At 40.5% G+C, this 20,613-nt stretch overlaps 1 protein-coding gene and 1 long non-coding RNA gene across 6 annotated transcripts in view; one reads left to right on the top strand and one right to left on the bottom strand.

Moving 5' to 3' along the window:
• Positions 1-106: 106 nt before the first annotated feature.
• Positions 107-20,613, bottom strand: part of BEND3 (BEN domain containing 3) — a 21,193-nt gene continuing 686 nt past the window's right edge. Inside the window, exons 2-6 of one of the 5 annotated variants that reach the window (XM_075414281.1) lie at positions 15,831-15,940; positions 10,721-10,765; positions 10,036-10,259; positions 3,236-5,176; positions 107-1,589 (exon numbers count right to left, since the gene is read on the bottom strand). In XM_075414281.1, the coding sequence (XP_075270396.1) occupies positions 1,581-1,589; positions 3,236-5,176; positions 10,036-10,259; positions 10,721-10,754 (2,208 nt within the window). In that variant the 5' untranslated portion in view covers positions 10,755-10,765; positions 15,831-15,940 and the 3' untranslated portion in view covers positions 107-1,580. Of the gene's footprint in view, positions 5,177-8,877; positions 8,970-10,035; positions 10,260-10,720; positions 10,766-15,830; positions 15,941-20,613 lie in introns of those variants that run through there. The other 4 variants (XM_075414276.1, XM_075414277.1, XM_075414280.1 and 1 more) reach the window with 4 other exon arrangements.
• Positions 20,019-20,613, top strand: part of LOC142360583 (uncharacterized) — a 23,875-nt gene continuing 23,280 nt past the window's right edge. Inside the window, exon 1 of the long non-coding RNA XR_012763199.1 lies at positions 20,019-20,265. This is a non-coding gene — a long non-coding RNA (uncharacterized LOC142360583). The remainder of the gene's footprint in view (positions 20,266-20,613) is intronic.

Genomic DNA, 20,613 nt, shown 5'->3' with positions numbered 1-20,613 from the left:
AGGGTTTACTGACCTGGTAGGTAGAAAGTAATGTTCATCCATAGGAAGCCAGTGTGTGCATGGCTATGTATGTTCCAAACACTTCAATATCTAGCAATCTTCCTATCATAGCGACACTTTCAAAATGACAACTTTACTCTTTTAAACAAAAAAAGTCTGAAAGAGAAAAATCTTTTTAAATGGCTGCAGCAAACCAGGGTATTTTCATTTATGTATTGTCTGACTAGCTAAGGTTATCTCTGATCTTAGTAACAGACTTTATAGTAAAAAAATTCCTGCTTGTACTCAAGCAATCACCAGACAACATTCCTCTTGTATGAAAATAATATACCTTTAATTTATTTACAAGACTGACCAACTGGATGAAGTGGCTGTACTTCAGATGCACTGCAAGAGCTTTCGTTAGTGAACTACGTCACTATTCGTATGTCTGTGTCTTCTTGATACCAGTTATAAAACATACAATCAAACGAGTTATGAAAGGGTTGTGAAGAGTGAGATAAAAGGAATGTACACAGCAATCAGACAGACATAAAGAGAAAAAAACAATGAAAATCTTTCTATACCCGCTTTCAAAAATGTAATTTTGAAAGGTGAAAATTGTTTTTTCACTACTTAGTAGATAATATGAATGGACTGATTTTTTGACTTAATGTCAGCATCTACAGTAAAAGCCAGTATGTCTCAAATTTGCATGCTAGCTAGTAACATCTGTCAATTGTACAAAAGTTTAATATATATCGAATTCTTCTGGGAGCTTCGACATCATTAAGTGGTGAAACATGTACGACATTAAGATAAGAAAACATAATTACATTTCTTACCTTTGGCCAGCCATTCGCAACAACAAATTAAGCAGCTGTTAATAACCTCTGTCATTTTATATCTCCCATAAAAGTGCATGTAAAAAAATTCACAGAGGCGCTAGGTAGCATACAATTACAAGAGAAAGTCTTGACTTCTTATACATTCAATTTGCTAAATTTACACACTAAAATGAAAGATAAGATGCAGACGTTGTGGTATCAGTTCTTTATCTTTGGTAAAACGTTTTCATTTTATTATAGCCATATTTGCTCTGATATCCATTTTGTGCATGGTCTGCTATTATTTAAACCAACAGGAAACATTTAAATGGATATAAACTGTATCAGTGTATTATTTAGTACATTCATGACTTTCTTCATACATTCTTTGAGAATGTTGCTAGCATATGGGGGAAATCAGCAAATGCTACGATCTATCATGAGTTACTCCCAGTTTAACTTAATACTCTTACTAGTTCTTGCCATTAAGAAAAAACATTTTGTTTTGCTTTTAAAAGAAAGGGATCAATATGACTCTAAGAACAATAAACTCTAAAAATCTGAAGTAAAAATATCAAATATTTTGTACCTTCTTACAAATGCTAAAATAGAAAATTACACTGGAACTGACTTAAAATTTGATACTACGACCCATCTAAGTAAACAACAAAAAAGGACCACAGAGAACATGAACAATTGCTCCGAGGTGTTCCAGCGACGGTCAGTAAGCGATCACTGTCTTTACTGCATTAAAAATCCATGTTTGACTCTCTCTCACCATTTCTATCAGTATTAAAAGAAAAAGAAAAAACAAGAAGGAAAACTAGTTTTAAAGCAGCACTCTCCAGTGACAAATCATACAGCAAATTCACATTGAATTGTGGGTGGACTTTGTTAGACTTAACATATTAATGATGCAAACTTGACCGTATGAACCTAAGTTATACATACACAGTTATGCCTCCCAATAGCTACTAATTACACTAAATCAACTTGGCAAAGTGAGAGAGTTCAATATCCCTACACTCGAAATATCCAGATGGTGCTGCATTCACGCAAAGAATAAGTTACTTTACCACAGCTCATACGTGGGGACCCCGAAACACCTCATTTCATCACAAAACCAACCTTTGCACGTACTTTTTATATATGCAATTCAGTATGAATACTGGAAACCTTTGGAATGATGATTTTGACAGAGAGGAAGGGCTAAAATTTTTCTAAGTTCTTGTTTCGGGTATTTTTGTTGTTGTTGTCTTTGTTATTTTACAAATAGAGAGGCAAGAGAGGCGATGGCAAGACACTCCACGGGCACGGGCTTGGCTCTGTTCTGCTGGCTTTATTCAGACGAGCCATCCTCAGTCACGCCAGCAGTGACACTGGACAGAACAAACAAAGAACTTGCAGGGGCAGGATCAAGCTGTGGTGTCAGCATAAAAAAAATCATTCACATTGTGTCTATGCTCATGTCTCAATTCTTCAACAGTAATTCTTGGTTCTAGAAATAAAACCTGGGCAACAGTCAAAAATGCAAATGACATCATTCTGACCCATTCTTTGACATGGCATTATTATTTTCAGTATCATCAAGAACAAAACAAATGTGAAGCTGCAATTACTGTAGAAGCAAAGTCTAATATTCCAATGATTTCCAATGAACATGGCACTTGCAAATTTAAATCAACTTTAAATTTCAAACTCCGACTTACCTAACAAGACTGTTTATAAGGGTATAATGAAAAACTGCCCCTGAAGAGCACAATTTAAAAAAAAAATTCTTTATTATTAGAAAGTGATAAAAAAGGAAGATGCAGAAATGGGGAGTGGAGTAATACAGTTTCAATACATGTATGTGCACCAGTGAAAACCATTCTCTTAGCAAGTCTTTGATAGCTCTGTCACCAATGACTTACGGTCTTTACGCATGTACAAATGTAGTAAGCCACTTCCCACTGCTGCAGTGCCCACACAGATGCAACACACACATTAAACTGCACCAGACTTACTGCCTGACTGTCCTAGATGCTGAGCACCCTCAGCTCCCGACAGGCCCCTCAGCCAAAGCATAATCCTGACAATAATTTAGTGGTCAAAGTCTTAGGAATTTAAAGAGCATGTCACTTTTTTGCTTTGTTTGCTTTTTTCAGTATATCACACTTTTTTCTGTTAGGACGCCGGCATCTTTCATCAATGCTCGGTATACATTCATAATGCCATACTTCTTCCATTTTCTCCACGGGGTAAACTGCCTCCACGTAATGACGGATCAGTCTCAGTCTGATCGGATCGAGCTGTTTTTTGTTACAAGCACCTGAATGGTTGTACTGCAGTCTGAGATTCTCCGGAGTAAAGAGTTCGGGAAAGAGTCTTACGAGAAGCCTGGCAGCAAAGTTGCCGACCGACAGGCTCTGCTGCACTATCTCTCTTACCTCTTTATCAGACAGCAAATACAGAGAAGGCACAGGGAAGTCTGGATTAGGAACGACAAGTTCGTCGAGTGGTATCTTGCAAAAATCCTTGCTGCTTCGTTCCGGTGGCAGCGGCGGCCCCTCGAATTCTTCTCGAAACCTCTCCGGGTTTATTGCATAGCTGAGAAATTCCCTCCTGTCGGGCCCCGGCACGTGGATTTTCCGTTGCTGTTGGTACGTGCGCCGTTGCTCTGTGTCTCTTCGTCGACACCTCTCGTCAAGCTTCCCAACAAACTCCAATGTCCACACTCTGTCGTTCTTTGCTCTGGGGTACAGTATCTGCACATAATGTCGAATTAATTTAATTCTAGTGGGGTCAAGCTGTTTCTTGCCTAAAGATCCACTACAGTTGTATTGCTTCCGTAAATTTTCATGAGTAAACAGTTCGGGAAATAAGAGAACAAGCAACCGAGAGGCAAAGTTTCCTATGGAAAGACTGCTTTCATATATGCTTTTGATCTGTTCTTTGTTCAACAGGTAATCCGGGACAGGGACATCAAAATCGGGAGGGGGAAAGTCAAGTTTGTCAAAGTCTATGGGTACGAGCCAAATTTTTTTTGAGCGTCTGCCAGGTTTTTCATATTCGAAACTGTCTTCCACTTTTATGATTGATACATCATCTGGTAAACTGGAAGAATCGTAACAGTCATCTCTCATCTGATCACATTCACTTCCATCCATATAGGTATTTTCAAGCTCATCGTTTATTCGCTGAACACATTGCTGCAACCAGGCTGCTTCTTCTTGCACATCTGGAAAGTAAATTTCAGTGTACCTACGGATTATCTGAAGCCGATGAGGATCCAGCAGTTGCTTTCCAGAGTCTCCGAAGCAGCTGTACCTTTCAGCTAATTTTCTGTGGTCGAAGAGTTCCGGAAACAATCTGTGTAACAAAAAAACAGAAAATTCCCCTGGAGAAGAAGCTTCATCTAAAAATTCATTGAGATCCTGAGCATCCAGCATGTAATCTGAGGCAATGGCACTACTCCTGTCCAAGGACAAAGCTTCCTCCTGCTCTTTATCCTCCATAAAATGAGAGGATTCGACCTGCTCAGTCTCATAAAAACTGGACGACTGCACATTCTGCTGACTGTTTTCCATTTCCCTTTGAGCCCAAAATCTATTGAAAAAATCATTGACTTGAGGCAAACACTCCACCTGCCACACAGCTGTATTCTTCACAGAAGGGTAACAAACTTCCACGTAGTTACGGATAAGCTGCAGATGAAGGGACTCAAGCTTCCTCTTGTTAAGAAAACCGCATGCACTGCAGCTTCTGCTGAACTCGTCGTCGCTGAAGAGTTCTGGGAAGAGCTGCACGAGCAACCGGCAAGCTAAGTCTCCACCTGACGTGCTTTGATCCATGATTTGTTTGAGCTCCGCAGAAGTCAGCTGGTACTCCGGGGGAGGCTTGAAGTCTGCAACGGACTCTGCTGGACTGACCTGCTTTTTAATTCTGCTAACCTCCAGAGACAACAGGTCAACTTTACTATGAAGCTGAGTCATATTGGTATTGAGGGTGTTAAGCGTGTAAAACATCTTCTGTATCAAAGAGTATATATTTGGGTCAGAATCTGCGGCGGCCGCTGCTACAGCGATGGCTGCAGCTGAGTCCCTTTTGCGTTGATCGTTCAAAGTCCGAAGATGCGAGGGACTGCTGGGGTTGATTTTTTCAAACAACTCGTAAGAAGCAAACTGCTCTGCTCCTGGTGGGTTCTTCTTCTCCGTGATTTTGTGTGAGATGCCGTAGAGAGGTTTTTTATAAGATGGAGTGGTTATGTCGCTGAAGGATTCTTCTTCACAGAGCCACGTTACGTTAGGATTCTTGTTCTTGCTCGGCTGCTCTGCATTTACCTGAGTGGGTGAGCCAGTATCTCTGTTCCTCATGTTTGAAAGGGGGCCCTTTGAATGAATAAACATTGTATTAGTAAGACTGCCTTAAAAATATTATCTATAAATATGTTCCCCTTAAGCAGGCATTGTTACATAAATATGCAAAGTCAAATTTTCTCTAGAGGACTTAGTTGTGTTAAATACATCAAAATTAATAAATTCACTAGGAAAAATAAAAATTAAAATACAGTAAAGTATTATTTAGGTTTTTATTTTTTTGTTGTTTTGGCTCATGACTTCCTCTGTGGAACAGAAATGCAATAATAATCCTCAGTACTCTTTACCCACAGGGCTCTAAGTACTCTCCCAAATTAAGTATCATTATGCTTCACCTTGCATGTGAGGATCTTGGGCTGTAGCGAATTTGGGTGGCAACAAGTCAGCAACAGAGCCAAGAATAGAATCTAGATTTTCTGACTCCTAGTCCTGTGACCTTGCCACTGCCTCCAACTGCATTTAATGTTCCAGCATTCTCTTCAGATTAGCTTTTGAAAATACCACAAAGGCTATAAGACACCAAAATTACGCTTATTCTCTCCTTTCTGATGTGAAAGATTTATATAGGGTTTTTTTTTTTTTCTTTATAATGGTGTACAGCTCCTAAACAAGTTCATAGAATAGTTTGGATTGGAAAGGACCTTTAAAGGTCATCTAGTCCAACCCCCCTGCAATGAGCAGGGACATCTACCACTAGGTTCTAGTGTTCTCAGAATGTCTGTAATTTTTAAAAAGTGTTTTCTTTAAACAATAAAAACTTTAAAACAAAGTGAAAAGTACCTTGGTATTGTCTGTTTAAAAAGGGAAGCCTAAGATTTCATTATTTCTGAAAGGCAGGGAAGTTCCACCTCACGGGTTTCTAATTTTCTAAATTATTTATATAAGAAACAGTAATGCGCTTTTAAGGAATTAATGTTCTCAATAATTTCTAACTCTTCCTCATTGCTTGAAATTGGAAGCAAGCATTTTCATCAACTCCCAGCAAATATGCAGGGCTCGGGTGGGTTGGGTTTTTTTGCAAACATATGGATATTGCAAATAATTCTTAGGAAGTGAATAGATACAACAGAATCAAAATCCAACATACAGAATTCAAACATGAGAAAACATTCACAGATTTTAGAGAAGACTGTACTGCAACATTTTGCTTGGCTTGCGCCACAGAACATTAATTAGATAAAAACCAGAGAATTCGCATTCAAGTATTAAAACAAATGGAACACAGACTTGAGGTCTGAGCTGAGAGCCACAAGCAATTTGAAATTCTAGTGAAGACCCCACTAAGTCCTACAGTGAGGAACTTGAATTAAGGCTCCTCTCTGAAAAAATAGAACTGTAACACTCATTAATCTGGTCCCTATGTGTACTCACACTTGGCACCGCTTACCGCAGTGACAAATTGAATCTAATTACTTTTTAATTTCCAATGCAATGTATACTCAAAAGAGGCTCAAAAAGAACAAGCTGGTTTCCACTCCAAGTTTAGAAACCAGCAGACTCAATTAAATTGAAGTTGTGTTTCCAAGTTCTGCTCTCACTCACATCATACAGCCCTACATGTGAAACCTCACGTTTTCACATCCAAAGCTGTGTGGATGGAGAGATGATAAAACGAAAGCATCAACGCAAAGGTAATGTATTTCACAGCGTGCAGAATCCCTAGCCGCAGTGGTCCCTAGGACACCTGACTTCCAGGTGCCATTCAGGGGACTGTCCCTCCAGTCCCTGTCGTATTAAAGCACATTTGCTGTGAGGACAGCGAGGAGTCCTGTAACACCACCAGCTATTAAAGGGTGACTTCTACCCCAGCAAGTGGTATGATATACCCTAACTAAATTAGCTGTTTGCGACTCGTAAAAGACCAGAACACAAGAGACGGAACTGTGAGCAGACTGTGATGCACACTGCTCCCACCTCACTGCAGGCTCCTGCACTGGGACTGAAGTCGTCATACCCCACCGACACTTCTCGGTGGAGAAACAGAGGTATTTCCAGATGGTAACACAGCTCTCCCAAACAGACATCACCTGAAAGCAGGTCATGACAATAAAGGTAGTTCTGCTCCCCAGTCAGACACCCAGACTGAATTACAAACTTCTTTTACCATTTTAGATCAAACGAACAGATGAAAACTGCAACTCTGGAGAATACATTTCTCATACATACAGTGAGACCTGCTACCTAAGTAGCTAGCTCTGCCACAAACACTCCTGTTTACAGAGAATATTCCAATTATTCCTTCACATAGACAGTCTGATTAATTCAGTTCCTCCTCTACTAAACAGCTTCCCACGGGCCACCAGTTGTCTTGTCAGAACTCCTGCCATACCTTTTCCCTAATTAATTATAGAAAAAAACTTGGCAACGTGGGGTAACTTCTACCACTGCACGCCTCACACACAGAGCCAGGGCAAAGCAATACTAGAATGTATATTAAACAGCACAAATTCATTGCGTTAAGTATCTTATTGCACTTCGAAGGCGAGTATTGTGAAAGTTTGCATTCTCAATTTTGTACACGGTGCTCTGGAGGAGGAGAAGTGTTCACGCTAAGATCTAGGGCAGAGCTCTGCTGCACCGGCAGCACAACTTCTGCCCTTTCACTAGCGCAGCTCACAGTGTTTGGATCTGGTTGCGGGACGGATTTGGATATCTGCATTTCAGAAACACACAGTCAGTGTTGGACTAACAGATGACAACGCATTTGGGCCTATATTTAAGGATTTTCTATTTCAGATGCATTTTCGTTTTCTTTCCTTTTGCTTTTAGTTATCTTGTCTTTATACAGTTTCCATCTGGGAACAGCACTAAATTGTGAAATAGTCTCTCGCATTATCTCTCCGAGTCCTAAGCCAAGTTTTCAAAGTTGTTTAGTTATTGCTCTGTTCAGTGCTAAAGTTCAGCCAATTTATGACCTTTATTATGCTTAATAAAGTCTCAGTATCTGTAAGAATACAAAGCATAATATTCTAGAATACGAGTAAAGAAGAACAAACACACAAGCAAGAAACGTAGAAAAAGATTCTATCAAACATAAGAACTTTGAAATGTTTTGCACATAAAAATTTTAAGCTTGCAATCTTCTACACTTCTTTTTTTTAAAGAAAATTAGGGAAAATTAATTTCTGATTATGAAGTGACAATTAGAATTTAAAAAAAAGCACAGTGTCTTCTGATAGAAAGTCACCTAGTAATATAATCACCAGCCCAATAGTCATACAACATAAAAGGTACAGCTCTGCTTGTATCACACATAGATGTCTATATGATGTGTAGTAAAAGTATACTACAAGCTCAATAGTCTCAAAAATAATTAACATTTTTCCTCTGTTCAAACAGAAATAGTTAACAAAGTCATTAACTAAAACAAAATATTGGTACTAGAAAAGTAAATAACTTTAAAAATCTTCTTTAGCATTGAGGACTTTTTCTGGTTGGTTAGTTAAACATGCTGATTCATTGGGGTCAGTCAAGAATGAATTTTCATCTTTGTTACTGGGTCAATTTCTGATACTGTATGTGCAAAATTATAATTAATTTCAAATTTAGTTAAAAAAATGATTAAAGGCAACCAGCAAACAGCAAAATCCAAAGCAAGCACAGTTCAGAGACCATTATGAAGGTCTTTTAAGAATCTGAATATAAGTAAAACAACTGTAAAAAGAAAAAGAGAAAGGAAAATAAAAAAACTATGTAATAAGATTAAAACCTACCTACCACGGGCATTCAGGGAAAAAAACAGCCCCGAGAAGTCAGAGAGATGACAGTCGAGAAAAAGAAATATGAAGAGCTATGGCTAGAAAGGAGACATGAAATGCACAAATACAACACGGAGTAACTGGCTAGGTAGCAGAACAGCAGAAAAGGATACGTGCATTAGAGTAGGTCACAAACTAAATATAACCCAGGGCCTGAAGTTACTCAAAAGAGGATGAATTTGAATCTAGGTTATTTTAATAAAGTTCTGAGTGTTAAAAACAGGAGGTTGTTATACTGCTCCAGAGGGTGTTAGAAGAGATGTGACTATCCAACACTGGACACTACCCTTTCAGGAATCTCAAAGGGAACAACAAAAACATAAGGTGACTCCTGAAAAAGAGCTGAAAATACAGAATTTTAGTGTTGGAAAGGAAGGGCTGAGAGTGGACAATATCATATCAATTTTCCCACGTGCAGAAGACTTTTCTAGAAACAGATGATCCCTGCTCTCGCTGCTGAAAAGAACAAGGACAAAAGAAACCTGCTCAGTTTCAGCAAAGACTGGCATTAATCTCCAATTGTTAGAAACTAGAACAGGATAACGGAGAAGACTGCGCATCTCCTTCACATTCTGGACAAATATCTGGATTGTCACAAGTGGGATGCTGCACCAGAAGTTGTAATACGTTCTGCTCTTCATATGCTGAAGTCTTCTGCATCCCTGCATTTTCATCTTTCAAATGAAACACAAATTTATACTTGTCTCACTGACATCGAAATCTGTGTCACAGAAGGATGAATTACAGCCCTGATTCTACCACTGAGGACCCAGCTGAAGGACTAGGTGACATGAGAGGGACTGTAATCAGAGTCACGCTCGGTTAATCCAAATCGCTACCTGCTCCTATGTTCTCTGACAAACAACAACAATATACTTCACATGAAGGAATTATCCTACAACTGTATTTCATAGATATGATTGGTCCCACATTATTCAAAGAAATACTCAGATAAGTAATGTGTGCAAACTGGGTTAAGATTAGCCATATTTGCCTCAAATCCATTACTAATGCAAATCTAGTTAAATGACTTGCATTTTACTTATAGCAGCAATGAATTTCGCCTCTGAAATACAAACAGAAAAATCACACAATCATGTATAGAGAAGTCACCTCTTGTGTAAAGCGTCTTTTCTTCACACTGGGTAAGACATCTTGCTGGCTCCCTGAACCATCACAACCAACTGAGGTCTGTTTCCGTTTGTTGGAATCCTGTAGGCAAGTAACTGCGCCATCCAGTGAGTGTTTCTCAGCAGATCTGGATGTTACCGAGCAGTCTAGAGCTTCATCTTCGTTTTCTGTTTCTACTTTCACAACATTTTTTTTAGGAATTTTTACTGGAAAAAGAGAAGGTTTAGAAAGATAAAGAACTCTCTCCAGAAAACCATGACATCCTTAATAGAATCTTTTGTGGTTTGTTTTTTTATGACAATGTGTTTTGAAGAACATTACTTTTTATGGTTTCTACGATAAGTGTGTGCTGAGGCCACCCCAAAGGCAAGTTTTTATTATGCTAGAAACCATTTAGTCATCCAGCAAATGACAGTTTCTTCCCCAAAGAGTCAGCTAAACTATAACAAATGAAGTTATAGTAAGAAGATTGTTTTGGAGGAGGAGGAAGGATGTAGAGCAGAAAAAATAATAAGTAACAAATATAACGGTGTATTTTAAGACAGCTTTTTAAAAAACATTAATGTAATTTGTCTTGATCCAAGTGCATTCTTTATCAGGCTACAAAGGCTTTAATTCAACAAGTATTCTTGCCTGACCATACATTACACAAAATAAAATATTTTACCTTCATCATCATCAGTGATTTCAGCTGAATTCATCTTCTATCTCACTAAAGAACAAAACAAAAAAATAAATATCAGCATCTTCTGGAATCAGGAAAGATCTGCATCTGTTTCTCTAGTTACTTTTACTGTAGAGCCATTGGGCATTAACAGCCACAGAGCATCTGTATGTTTTTAATAACTAGCTATTTTCAGCAAATTTCATGGCCACCTATAGACCTGCCAACACACAAACTATAGTGCAGACAACATATGACAGAAAGTATTCAAAACTATATGTCTTTTCCTGGTATACAGAAAAGTAAAAGTCATTTTAACATTCTCTATAAAGTATCTTGGCACTATATAAATGGAAGTTGAATTAAAGTCTCCATCCTGGACCAAGTCACTACTTGTTATTACGGTCAAATGTTTTTATATTGTCATTGTGGGTGACCCAAGTCATCACAGAAGCAAAACTCATCATAAACTGCAATATACATGCTGGAATAACTTTCCATTTAAAAATCCCTGATGTTTTTATACAGATTGCATCAATTCAAGCAGAGCAATCTGCAGATCTACAGTAACCATTTTTTTTCTGTCAGCCTCTAAACAATATAACAATTCTTTTCGTAAGCAAAAACAAACGTGTTTATTATTCTAGTCGCATTTTAGCATGACTTCTCACACGAAAGTCTCAGCTGTATTTCTGTTCCCTTGAAAACTGATTTGGCAAGTTACCTGGGGGCAAACACCAATTTGTGGACATGTGCGTAAAAGACATTCTAAATCTTTCGGAGATCCACAAAGCAAACAACCTAATCGGATCTCACCGACCATTACAGGGCACACAGCTGCCAACTGACACTCAGCTGGTAAGTTGCTGACTGGGAAACTGTCACACACTGCTCATGTTCATCTACACACAGCATTACGTCTCCTTGGCCCCAGAATATTATTACTTTACATTTTCCACAGTTACATTCTTCTTTCACATAGTTTTCTTTCAACTGTCCTTGCCTGTCCTTTAGCCAAGGTCTGAAATCAAGGCAGGCTTCTTTCTGGCTGGAGCAAGTAAATGAAGCAACCACTCAAATCAAAAGTGTATGCACAGCCCAGAAGCGGCAATTAAAATGAAATTTAAAACAGAGATGAGGAGAGAAAGAGAGAGGGAATCTGTTTGGGAAGGAGAAAGAAGTCTCTACCTTACTTTCAAATATTGATCAATAGAATTCTTTTTCAAAATCTCAATATATTGTTTAAAAACTCTGCACACACTTGAATACTGAGTAGTTACGAATTTTTCTTTGTCAGTAATTGATGGCTGTTAATGGTAAGTACGAGATCCCATTCAGGGTAAGATTTTGTATGATTACACTACACAGGGCAGCACACACACCCAACCAAAAAATGCATGGAGTTATAAGATCAGCTCATACTGGGCCACCCTAGAAGCCAAAATATCATCTGATGTGCTGATCTTCAACATGGCTCCTATATACAGCCTTATAATGGGCATCCTTGAGAGGATAACGTGCGATTGTCTTCATTATCACGTCACCAGAGAAAGTCTCTCTCAACTGGATGCAGAGCTACTACAAAACCCTTAGGTATCTACTCCGTTTACCCACCACAATCCCCTATTTCAGGACTTTTTCGGCCAGACGCTTTTCAGTGGTGCCCAGAGACAGGACAAGGGGCAACGGGCACAAACTGAGGCACAGGAAGTTCCATCTGAACATGAGGAAGAAGTTCTTCCCTTTGAGGGTGATGGAGCACTGGAACAGGCTGCCCAGGAAGGCTGTGGAGTCTCCCTCTCTGGAGATATTCAAGACCCACCTGGACAAGGTCCTGTGCAGCCTGCTGTAGGTGACCCTGCTTCGGCAGGGGGGTTGGACTAGATGATCCACAGAGGTCCCTTCCAGCCCCTAACATTCTGTGATTCTGTGACTTGCATTTACTAATTGATGCACATATAAATTATGTTAGCTTATAGTCACCTCACTTCAACTTTTGCGAACTCTGTAGAGACGTAACAGCGTGAAACGTTAAGTGGCCCACACCAACTTCTAAACCACCTGGTAAGCTCTGGTGAGGGTTAATACCCAGTCTTACTAACTCAACACCACTTATGGATTTAGACACAGCCACTACAGCTCTTTATGAAAAATGAAAAATCCTAAGACAATGTACTTCACACAGCACCATCAAAAAGCTATGCTGGACCTTAAGAAAAGCACATAGTACTAAATGTTTGTATTTTGCCCTGATACCCTAGATATATTGACTTTCTGTTTCTAGATCTTTCTCAATAGCTTTCCACACTGCACTAGCCTTAGCTCTGAGGGATGTGGCACGAGACCAACAGGCGCCAGTGCTCAACAAGTGTGACACAGAGTCTTTTTATGAGGGCCTCTGGTGACAGTCAGCAAATCAGCCAATACCACTACAGAATATTCTGTGATGGAAATCAAAATGGTTTTCCAGATAATCCTAGACTGTTCTACTAGATCAAAACACTAAAAGGATGGTAAACACACAGTCAGAAGGGAAGAATATAAAGGCGGCAGCAGGGGGGAATGACACAAAATATTTAGGAGGGAATGATATTTTCCTTCTAACTCCTGCTACTACTGCTATTCAAATAGAAAAATGCTTTAGGAGAATTCCTCTGAGAGAATACAAGGAAAGTGGAAGGAGAATATAAATGAGGATCTGAACAGCCACTCTTTAAAACTGGAAAAAGTGAAAACTCAAGCAAAGTGCGTACCTTGCCTAACTTTTCTAAAGGACGCAACAGCAGGAAGACCAAAGCTATCCTAAACTCAGGTCAAATAATATTAAGCCAAAACCGTGTTTCACATATTTGAAGCAAAGTGTTATCACTTACTTTGAAGGAAAAAAAAAAATTGTTTTTTCCCCGAAACTGCCAGAATACAATTAAAAGTAATTAGTCCAAAGAGCATCAGAATCAGTAAGGTCTGGAAATACTGGGTTTCGTACTTGAACTCTTTGGTGCCAAACAAAGCATAAGCTCGAACCTTTTGTTTTTTTGGGAGCCCTACTAATATCTCACTCATTATCTGGTTTCCTATCTTCTTTGTGAGATTTGCAAGAACTTTAGGTATTATAAAAAAATTAAGCACATATAGCAGCTCCTGTCAAGAGACGGGAGTCAACTGCCTCGCTGATTTCCTGTCTCGTAGTCCCAACAGCTTCCTCGGTCAAGCATGGGTGCCCACCTTAAGTGAGCTCTTCCAGCTTGATAAACTGCCAGAAAACAAGTCACTTCTTTCTTCTAATTCAGAGAGGTAAAGGGTAAGGCAAGTAACCGGGCCCAGCTCAGGAGCATGCATGAGATTTTGAAAGGAAAGCAGGAATTACAATCTTTCTCTCTCCAATACTGGCAAGCCACTGGTTTGGTTCAATCATGTTTCATGAAACGCCACTTACCATCTATTTCCAAAACCATCTCCCCTGAAATTTGGGTAGCAATGGACTCACAAGTGAGTAGCGAGCGGACACAGGCATCTGTGTTGGGACTTTGAGCAACCTGGTCTAATGGAAGGTGTCCCTGCCCATGGCAGGGGGAGTGGAATGAGATGGTCTATAAGGTCCCTTCCAACCCAAACCATTCTATCATTCTGTGGTATCAACAGAGCAAGTGTATCATCGCTTTCATAGGAAATTGGTGCCTATGGGAAGGGGGGAAGTCTGCGTGCATGCATGTGCATGCACGTATGCCTGTCTATGTAAGGTTAACAATAATTTTGTTGGTTGTGTAAAGTCTGCTAAAGACAATACATTTCAGAGAATACTGAAAAAACAGTTTAAAATACTGTTTGCAGTGAATCAGTTCTTATGAATAATAAATCACCTCTGTAGAAGAGGCAGCCGTGTCAAAATTTGTTTTGAGGTACCATTCTGGCCCAGGTTATGAAAAGAAACAAAGCTGGAGAAAAAAAAACCTAAGAGAACTTGGGATAAAACAGTGCAAAAAGCAATCAAGTAGGAAATCCATCGAGTAAAGCATACACCTGACAGCGGTTCCTTGTCACGTTGAGTATACAAACATATTTCATTCTTACCTTATATGTCTTTTTTCAAAACAGAACATAAATACATTTATCACGCTTAGCCTAATACTGACTCAATGCTACCTACAGGACAGCAGTTCGCTAGCTCTAGGCAGCAGTGAAGACCCTGTGCTGAAGTTGGGAGCCCAGGTCTGCAGCCGTGACTGGCAGGGCATCCAGCCTCAACAGCATTTATCTTGCTGGGATACAGACGGATGCTGCAGTACATCCTACTTTCCGGTGAAAAGAGGATCTGGAAGAAGGATTCCAAAACATACCAAAACCCAACAACAGCAGTTACGTCAACAGCCAGATCCTGATCCTAATGAAGTCAATTGGTGCTGCAGCCTAAGCACCCATATGTCTAAATTTTAGCTGAAACTTCTTGTATTTCCACCTGAGCTGGCAAAAAAAATATCAGGCTTTACAAAATATGAACATAAACCTTAAACTTCAAGTTTTAGGATTTTGCTTGTAAATATTTTAATTTGTGAACCAAGTTATTTCAGAAACACTTTCTCTGGGTTCTTTGGTTTCTATGTTGTGCATAAAGTTAAATTCCAAAGAATGTGTAAACAGTTCAGAAACACCTAACAAAACACGACTGCAATAGGTAAACTAACACACTGTTTCTCTATGCTTATGCTAAAACATGGGTAAAGCACTCAGAAAGAATAACTCTTGTAACTCTGATTATGGATCCTACACCTCTGAAAACTAAAATTTAAGCGAATAGCTAATGCTCTCACTTTTTCTTCAAAAAAGACTCTGCTTTTGATTAATGGCAGCCCGCTTCTAGTACAGTCATTAGCTAAACCTATCTAACGTAGGATGAAGAGGAAGATGTGTAGCACTTGGACAAATTCAACAATCCCTTAAGGAAGAAGAGGTGAACGGACCCAATCCTCACAACGCAAACAATAAACCATTAGATTTTACTGCCTACATTTCATCTATTGAGAAAGGTCTTCTTGAAAACAGTATGTGGCTTAAAATTTCTACATAACCAGTGTCTCAAAATAAGCATCTTGCTGGTGTATCAGCATATACTCACCTTCCCATCTAAACTGCCTTGATAGCTACTAGTGCTGGTACTGTACCGACACCCGTGCTGAGCCACTGCTAGGTGTCACGCGACGGAGCCCGTGTGATGCCAGCGCTCACCTGGGAAGACACAAACATTCCTTTTGGCTCCGTCCTCCAGACTTACCCACACATCCTGACACTTCTGAGACAGCTAAAAAAGATGAACCAAAAAGGACGGTTTTCTTAAGGTGATTAAAGCTTTGGTCTTCTAAGAGAAGTGAATAAAAATATCTAGATTTGGAATCGTGTAAACGAGGACACTACTCTTTTCAAACTAATGTGCAATAAGCCTATTTGCAGAGAACTGATGTGATATATGGCATTATGTCCTCCTGTTTCAAGTTAAGCTACTTCAGATAAATTGAATATGCATTACAGTCTAACTCCAGACACCAATCTAAGTGGTCTTGTGATTTGTGATCTTGTGATTTGCAGCAAGATCCAGAAATCCCACTCAGCTACCAGCTGAACTTGTAGGTGGTTACAGATTCTAGATAACCAGGTTTCTGGTGGACCACACACACAAAACCTTTTGAGCTCTGCTGGGACTGCTGCACCAAGGAACTCCTCTGCATCTGGCCTACCGGCTATGATTCAACAGCCATTTTCACAACATGCTCAGTACTTCAGGACTCTCATGCAGGACAGTCATAAATACATTCAGAGTATTTCACTTACCAATGGCACAATGCTTAAAAAGGTATTTGGGAGCCAGAAAACCTGTTTCTCTGTGCATTTAGTGCTAAGTACCACCCCGATGCTGCTTTTGCAGGTGGAGCAAAAAATGTGATCAATTTATCAAAAACGTGCCTACCTGAGACATGCACTGAAGCATTAAGGATTTAAAGCGCTTAGGTACAAAAGATTTTATGCATGAGGGAGCAAACTGCACATCATACTCTAAACGTAGTTCAGTCTCACATCACCTAGTACAATGTACAATGCTGCTTAAAAGTAGCATAAAAGCGTACCTGGTTACTGACATATAGAACTGAATCATAAGCCTAAGCTAAATCTTCCCATGATGTGCATTCTCCTCCTCCTATTTAACACCTAACAATTACTCGTATGTTGGCCTTCAAGGATGCTTTCCCTACCTGTCTTATGATTGTGACTGTTGTAAAAGCACAATGCAAACAGCAGAGATCTTGCTGATAATGTAAGATCAAGGCAGTTCTCTGCCTTTGCAGTCATTCTTAAAGAAAGCCTGATGGACAACTTGCAAGTTCTAACTTAAAAAAAAAACCTAAAAAAAATCCACCAGAGAAAAATACTGCTGTTCATAACTAAAAAATATAACTTCTTCCTCTTCAAACTCCCGTATCTAATGGAGTAAGTTCCGACAACTGAAAAAAAATTTTGAATGTGAAAACCATGTAGAAAAGTATAAAAGTGCACACAGGCTGCATGTGGCAAGCAATTCTGATTTCATGACGCTTGTTAACTACAATTGTGAATTATAAATGTAAATGAATCATTATCTTAAGCAATATACTCTAACATAATAAGTATGCCTGTTATCAGTTTTATAGATGTTTGCTATTTATAATTTAAATGCTTGCATAACACTACTGTTCAGTTCATTAATGCATGGTAAATGTGTAGATGACGCTTCTTGAATGCACACCATCCCACTAAGTATTTTAGCATAGGTTGGAAAGACTGTCTCTAATTCTTCATTATCTACTACAAGAATGTTATTAAAAATACAGGGCTTTAGACATTGTGTACTATGAGATGTTTATTCCTTTTCAAGCCTCACGGTGGTACATTGCTTCATACAGAAAACTCAGAGGCTTCAGTGAAAAGCATTCCACCTGCATGTCATTTGCTTCTGAAGAAGTGAATTGTTATTTACATTTTGGTCAAAAGACAAGGTACATGTGTTTGCTAGTAACATTAAATATGTGTTTAATAGCATATGTGGAATAAGCTGCTCAATTTCCTTGCGTTCAGCATGCAGTGAAAGACACAACATTCCTCTTAAAGCACAGGTTAAACAAATGATGGGAATACCACAAAAGCTGATATTCTAAGGAGGTAACACTGGCTAAATTTTACACGATCAGTACACTGAACTGCTGTTTAGCAGCCAAGAGTAGCACCTGCTCTTACACATGCCTTCCTGTAACAGGACTTTATCACAAAATGACAACGGTATTACGCTACGTAATTAGAATGTGGTTTACTCAGAGCCAACCAAAACTATTGCGTATATATTCATCCTGAGCAAGGGACCACGATTAATCCATCTCGCAGTTAAGACACTCACCGGACAGCCAAGTGTCTGAGGTGCTGCTCCCTGTCTCTGGGCCTCTGTATCTGACGCGAAACACGCAGTGGGACAAACACAGCAAGCGGCCGAAGCTCTCCACGGGAAGCCCACAGACTTGCAAGCAGGTGTGGGTAGGTGCAAGCAGCCCCGACCCGCGCAGCAGGTGAGCAGAGGGCTGCTCCAACCAACCGCTGACAGCACCACGTCCTGTCCCTCCTGATGTTTTAGAAGACGATTCCTGCACAACGCTTCGAAACAACGAGAGCGAACGGCCAACTCCAGCGTGTAGCGCAGGGGTCGCAGGAGGTGGCAGGAGCGAAGGCTGCCCAGGAGCTGCCTCCTGCTTTCCGGGCTGTCTCTGGGAAAGCTCTCCCGCCGGGCCCGAGGACCAAAGCTGGAGAGCTACAAGTTCTGGGTTCTGCTTTGGGAGCCAAGTAATCGGCATCTTTTACTCCCTAGCTGTAGTACTGGGTTCAATCATTTCAACATTGCAGTTATCCTCGGGGTACATTTGATTCCTCCAATTTGTAAAAAACAATGCAACTCAAATTCAATTCAACAGAATTACAGATAAATACCACTCCAAAATCGAGCCAGAAAATGGGCCAGTGATTTGACTTTAAATATTGCAGGATTCTGACAAGGCCGTCTCAAAACAAAGCAATGCAAAATTTTTTTTTTTTTGGTCTGTACTTCTTTGCATTTTCATTAATACTTGTATCTTCTATTCAAGTATCCTTCTATTGCTGAAAACCTCATCACCACACCTACTGGTACGATGCTCAGAATAAGCAAGTAACTAGAGAGGGTTACTGTCAGTATACTGCCTGAAACATTCTTTACTTACTAATGTTACAAGTTATACCTAAAACTATCATAACAGACAGAAATCTGGGGGTAGGGGGAATAAAAAAAGATCTGTATTGTTTGACTTGTACACCTGACTGTGCTTTGTATATAAATTCAGTCAGGTTTCCCTATAACTGTGACTTTTCTAAAGAAAAATTTTGAAAAGGCTTGGGAAGGAAAGGCAGCAGGTTGAAGGAATCTGATACCTGAAATCACCTTCATTTAAAAAAAGAAAAAGAGAATGGATTTCAAATTGACTACCCATCTTTAAGAAACTACGAAACAAGAATGTTGCCTCAGTTCACTGAACAATGAGCAAAACACCACTAGACAATATAAAGAATACTAACAGCAGATGTTTTCTATTCTATCAATTTGGAGATAGTAGGGTGCTGCCAGTGACCCAAGAGTGGAGTTTTTGAGTAAAACTGTTCTTGATATCCAGTACTGACACTTCAAATGTTAAATACCTCAGAAAACAGTATTCCAACATTACAATGTTCTGGCTACAGATACGTGTACAACAAGCTCTAAAACTACGAAAAAATATCTTTAAAAGAACCAACAGACATTGCTGGAAGCATTACCCTTATGGACAATAAAATCCCTATACTTCATGTAGTCTGAAAACCTCCTTTGCTGCCCTGTGGAGGACAGGAAGCCTCAAGCCTCCACCGAAGCCAGCCTGCGACAAGGGTGTTTCGCCAGTGGGACTTATGGGGCATGTTCTCAGTTTGGGTCTTTTTTTATTTCGTCTTACTTACATCTGCAGGCGCAGTTCAAATTAAAAATAATTAAAAAAAAAAAAAAAATCACTCTTCTCAGTTTTCTCGCAAGCTGCCTAAAGCTTAAGTTTTCTCAACCTGTCCCTGGTACGTTACCGAACGCCAGTTTAGTATCTCACTGGCCAGCCAAATACCAACCTGGTTTATTTCTGGCATTAACGCACCGATTTGGTTCTGCTTCAGTTAGCTGGTTTCCCCCCGGCCTATCAGAGACTTTTTGTTACCCTCAGCGCTCCGTTCTCTCCCCCCTCACTCTTTGCTCTTATTTTCAAACACCGTTCCATGTGACCGTCAGTACAGACCATCTAAAATCCCCTCCAAGCTGCCACCGACTTTATTTTGCCCCGCTGGACCTCCCTAAGCTACGCAAGCACTCAGCAAAGCTGAACGCCGAGCTTCATTTAGCAGCGGGGAAAAGGAAAACCCATCAACAGGCACCGGCAACTGTTTATTAGGTGCAACCGTCCACGCCAGTCCCTCATCCGGACGGCCAGGTACGAGCCAGGAGCAGTGGGAAAGGTTTTTCCTCCCCCCGTCCGGCGGTCCCTGCCCCGCAGGGCTCGGGCGCAGCTCTCCACAGGCGGCACCGACGAACCCCGCCCGGGCCGCAGACCCGCAAGCCCCGGGACCGCGCCAGCGCCGGGTGGGAGCCGTCGCATGGCGCCCGCCCGCTCTCGTCGGTCGGCGGCGGGCTGCGCGGACGGGCACGCCACCGGGGCGGAGGCACAGCGGAGGAACCGGGACGGGTCGATCGCCGCGGCACCCGGCCCCACGCCGCGCCACGGGCACCCGCGAAGCCGCCCCGTCGCGTCTCGCCGCGGGGGGCGGACGGGATGGGGGGG

The sequence above is a fragment of the Opisthocomus hoazin genome, chromosome 2 (assembly GCF_030867145.1).
Source record: "Opisthocomus hoazin isolate bOpiHoa1 chromosome 2, bOpiHoa1.hap1, whole genome shotgun sequence".
Lineage (NCBI taxonomy): Eukaryota > Metazoa > Chordata > Aves > Opisthocomiformes > Opisthocomidae > Opisthocomus > Opisthocomus hoazin.
The sequence above is the reverse complement of the archived record's forward strand: the minus strand, read 5'-3'. Positions and strand labels throughout refer to the sequence as shown.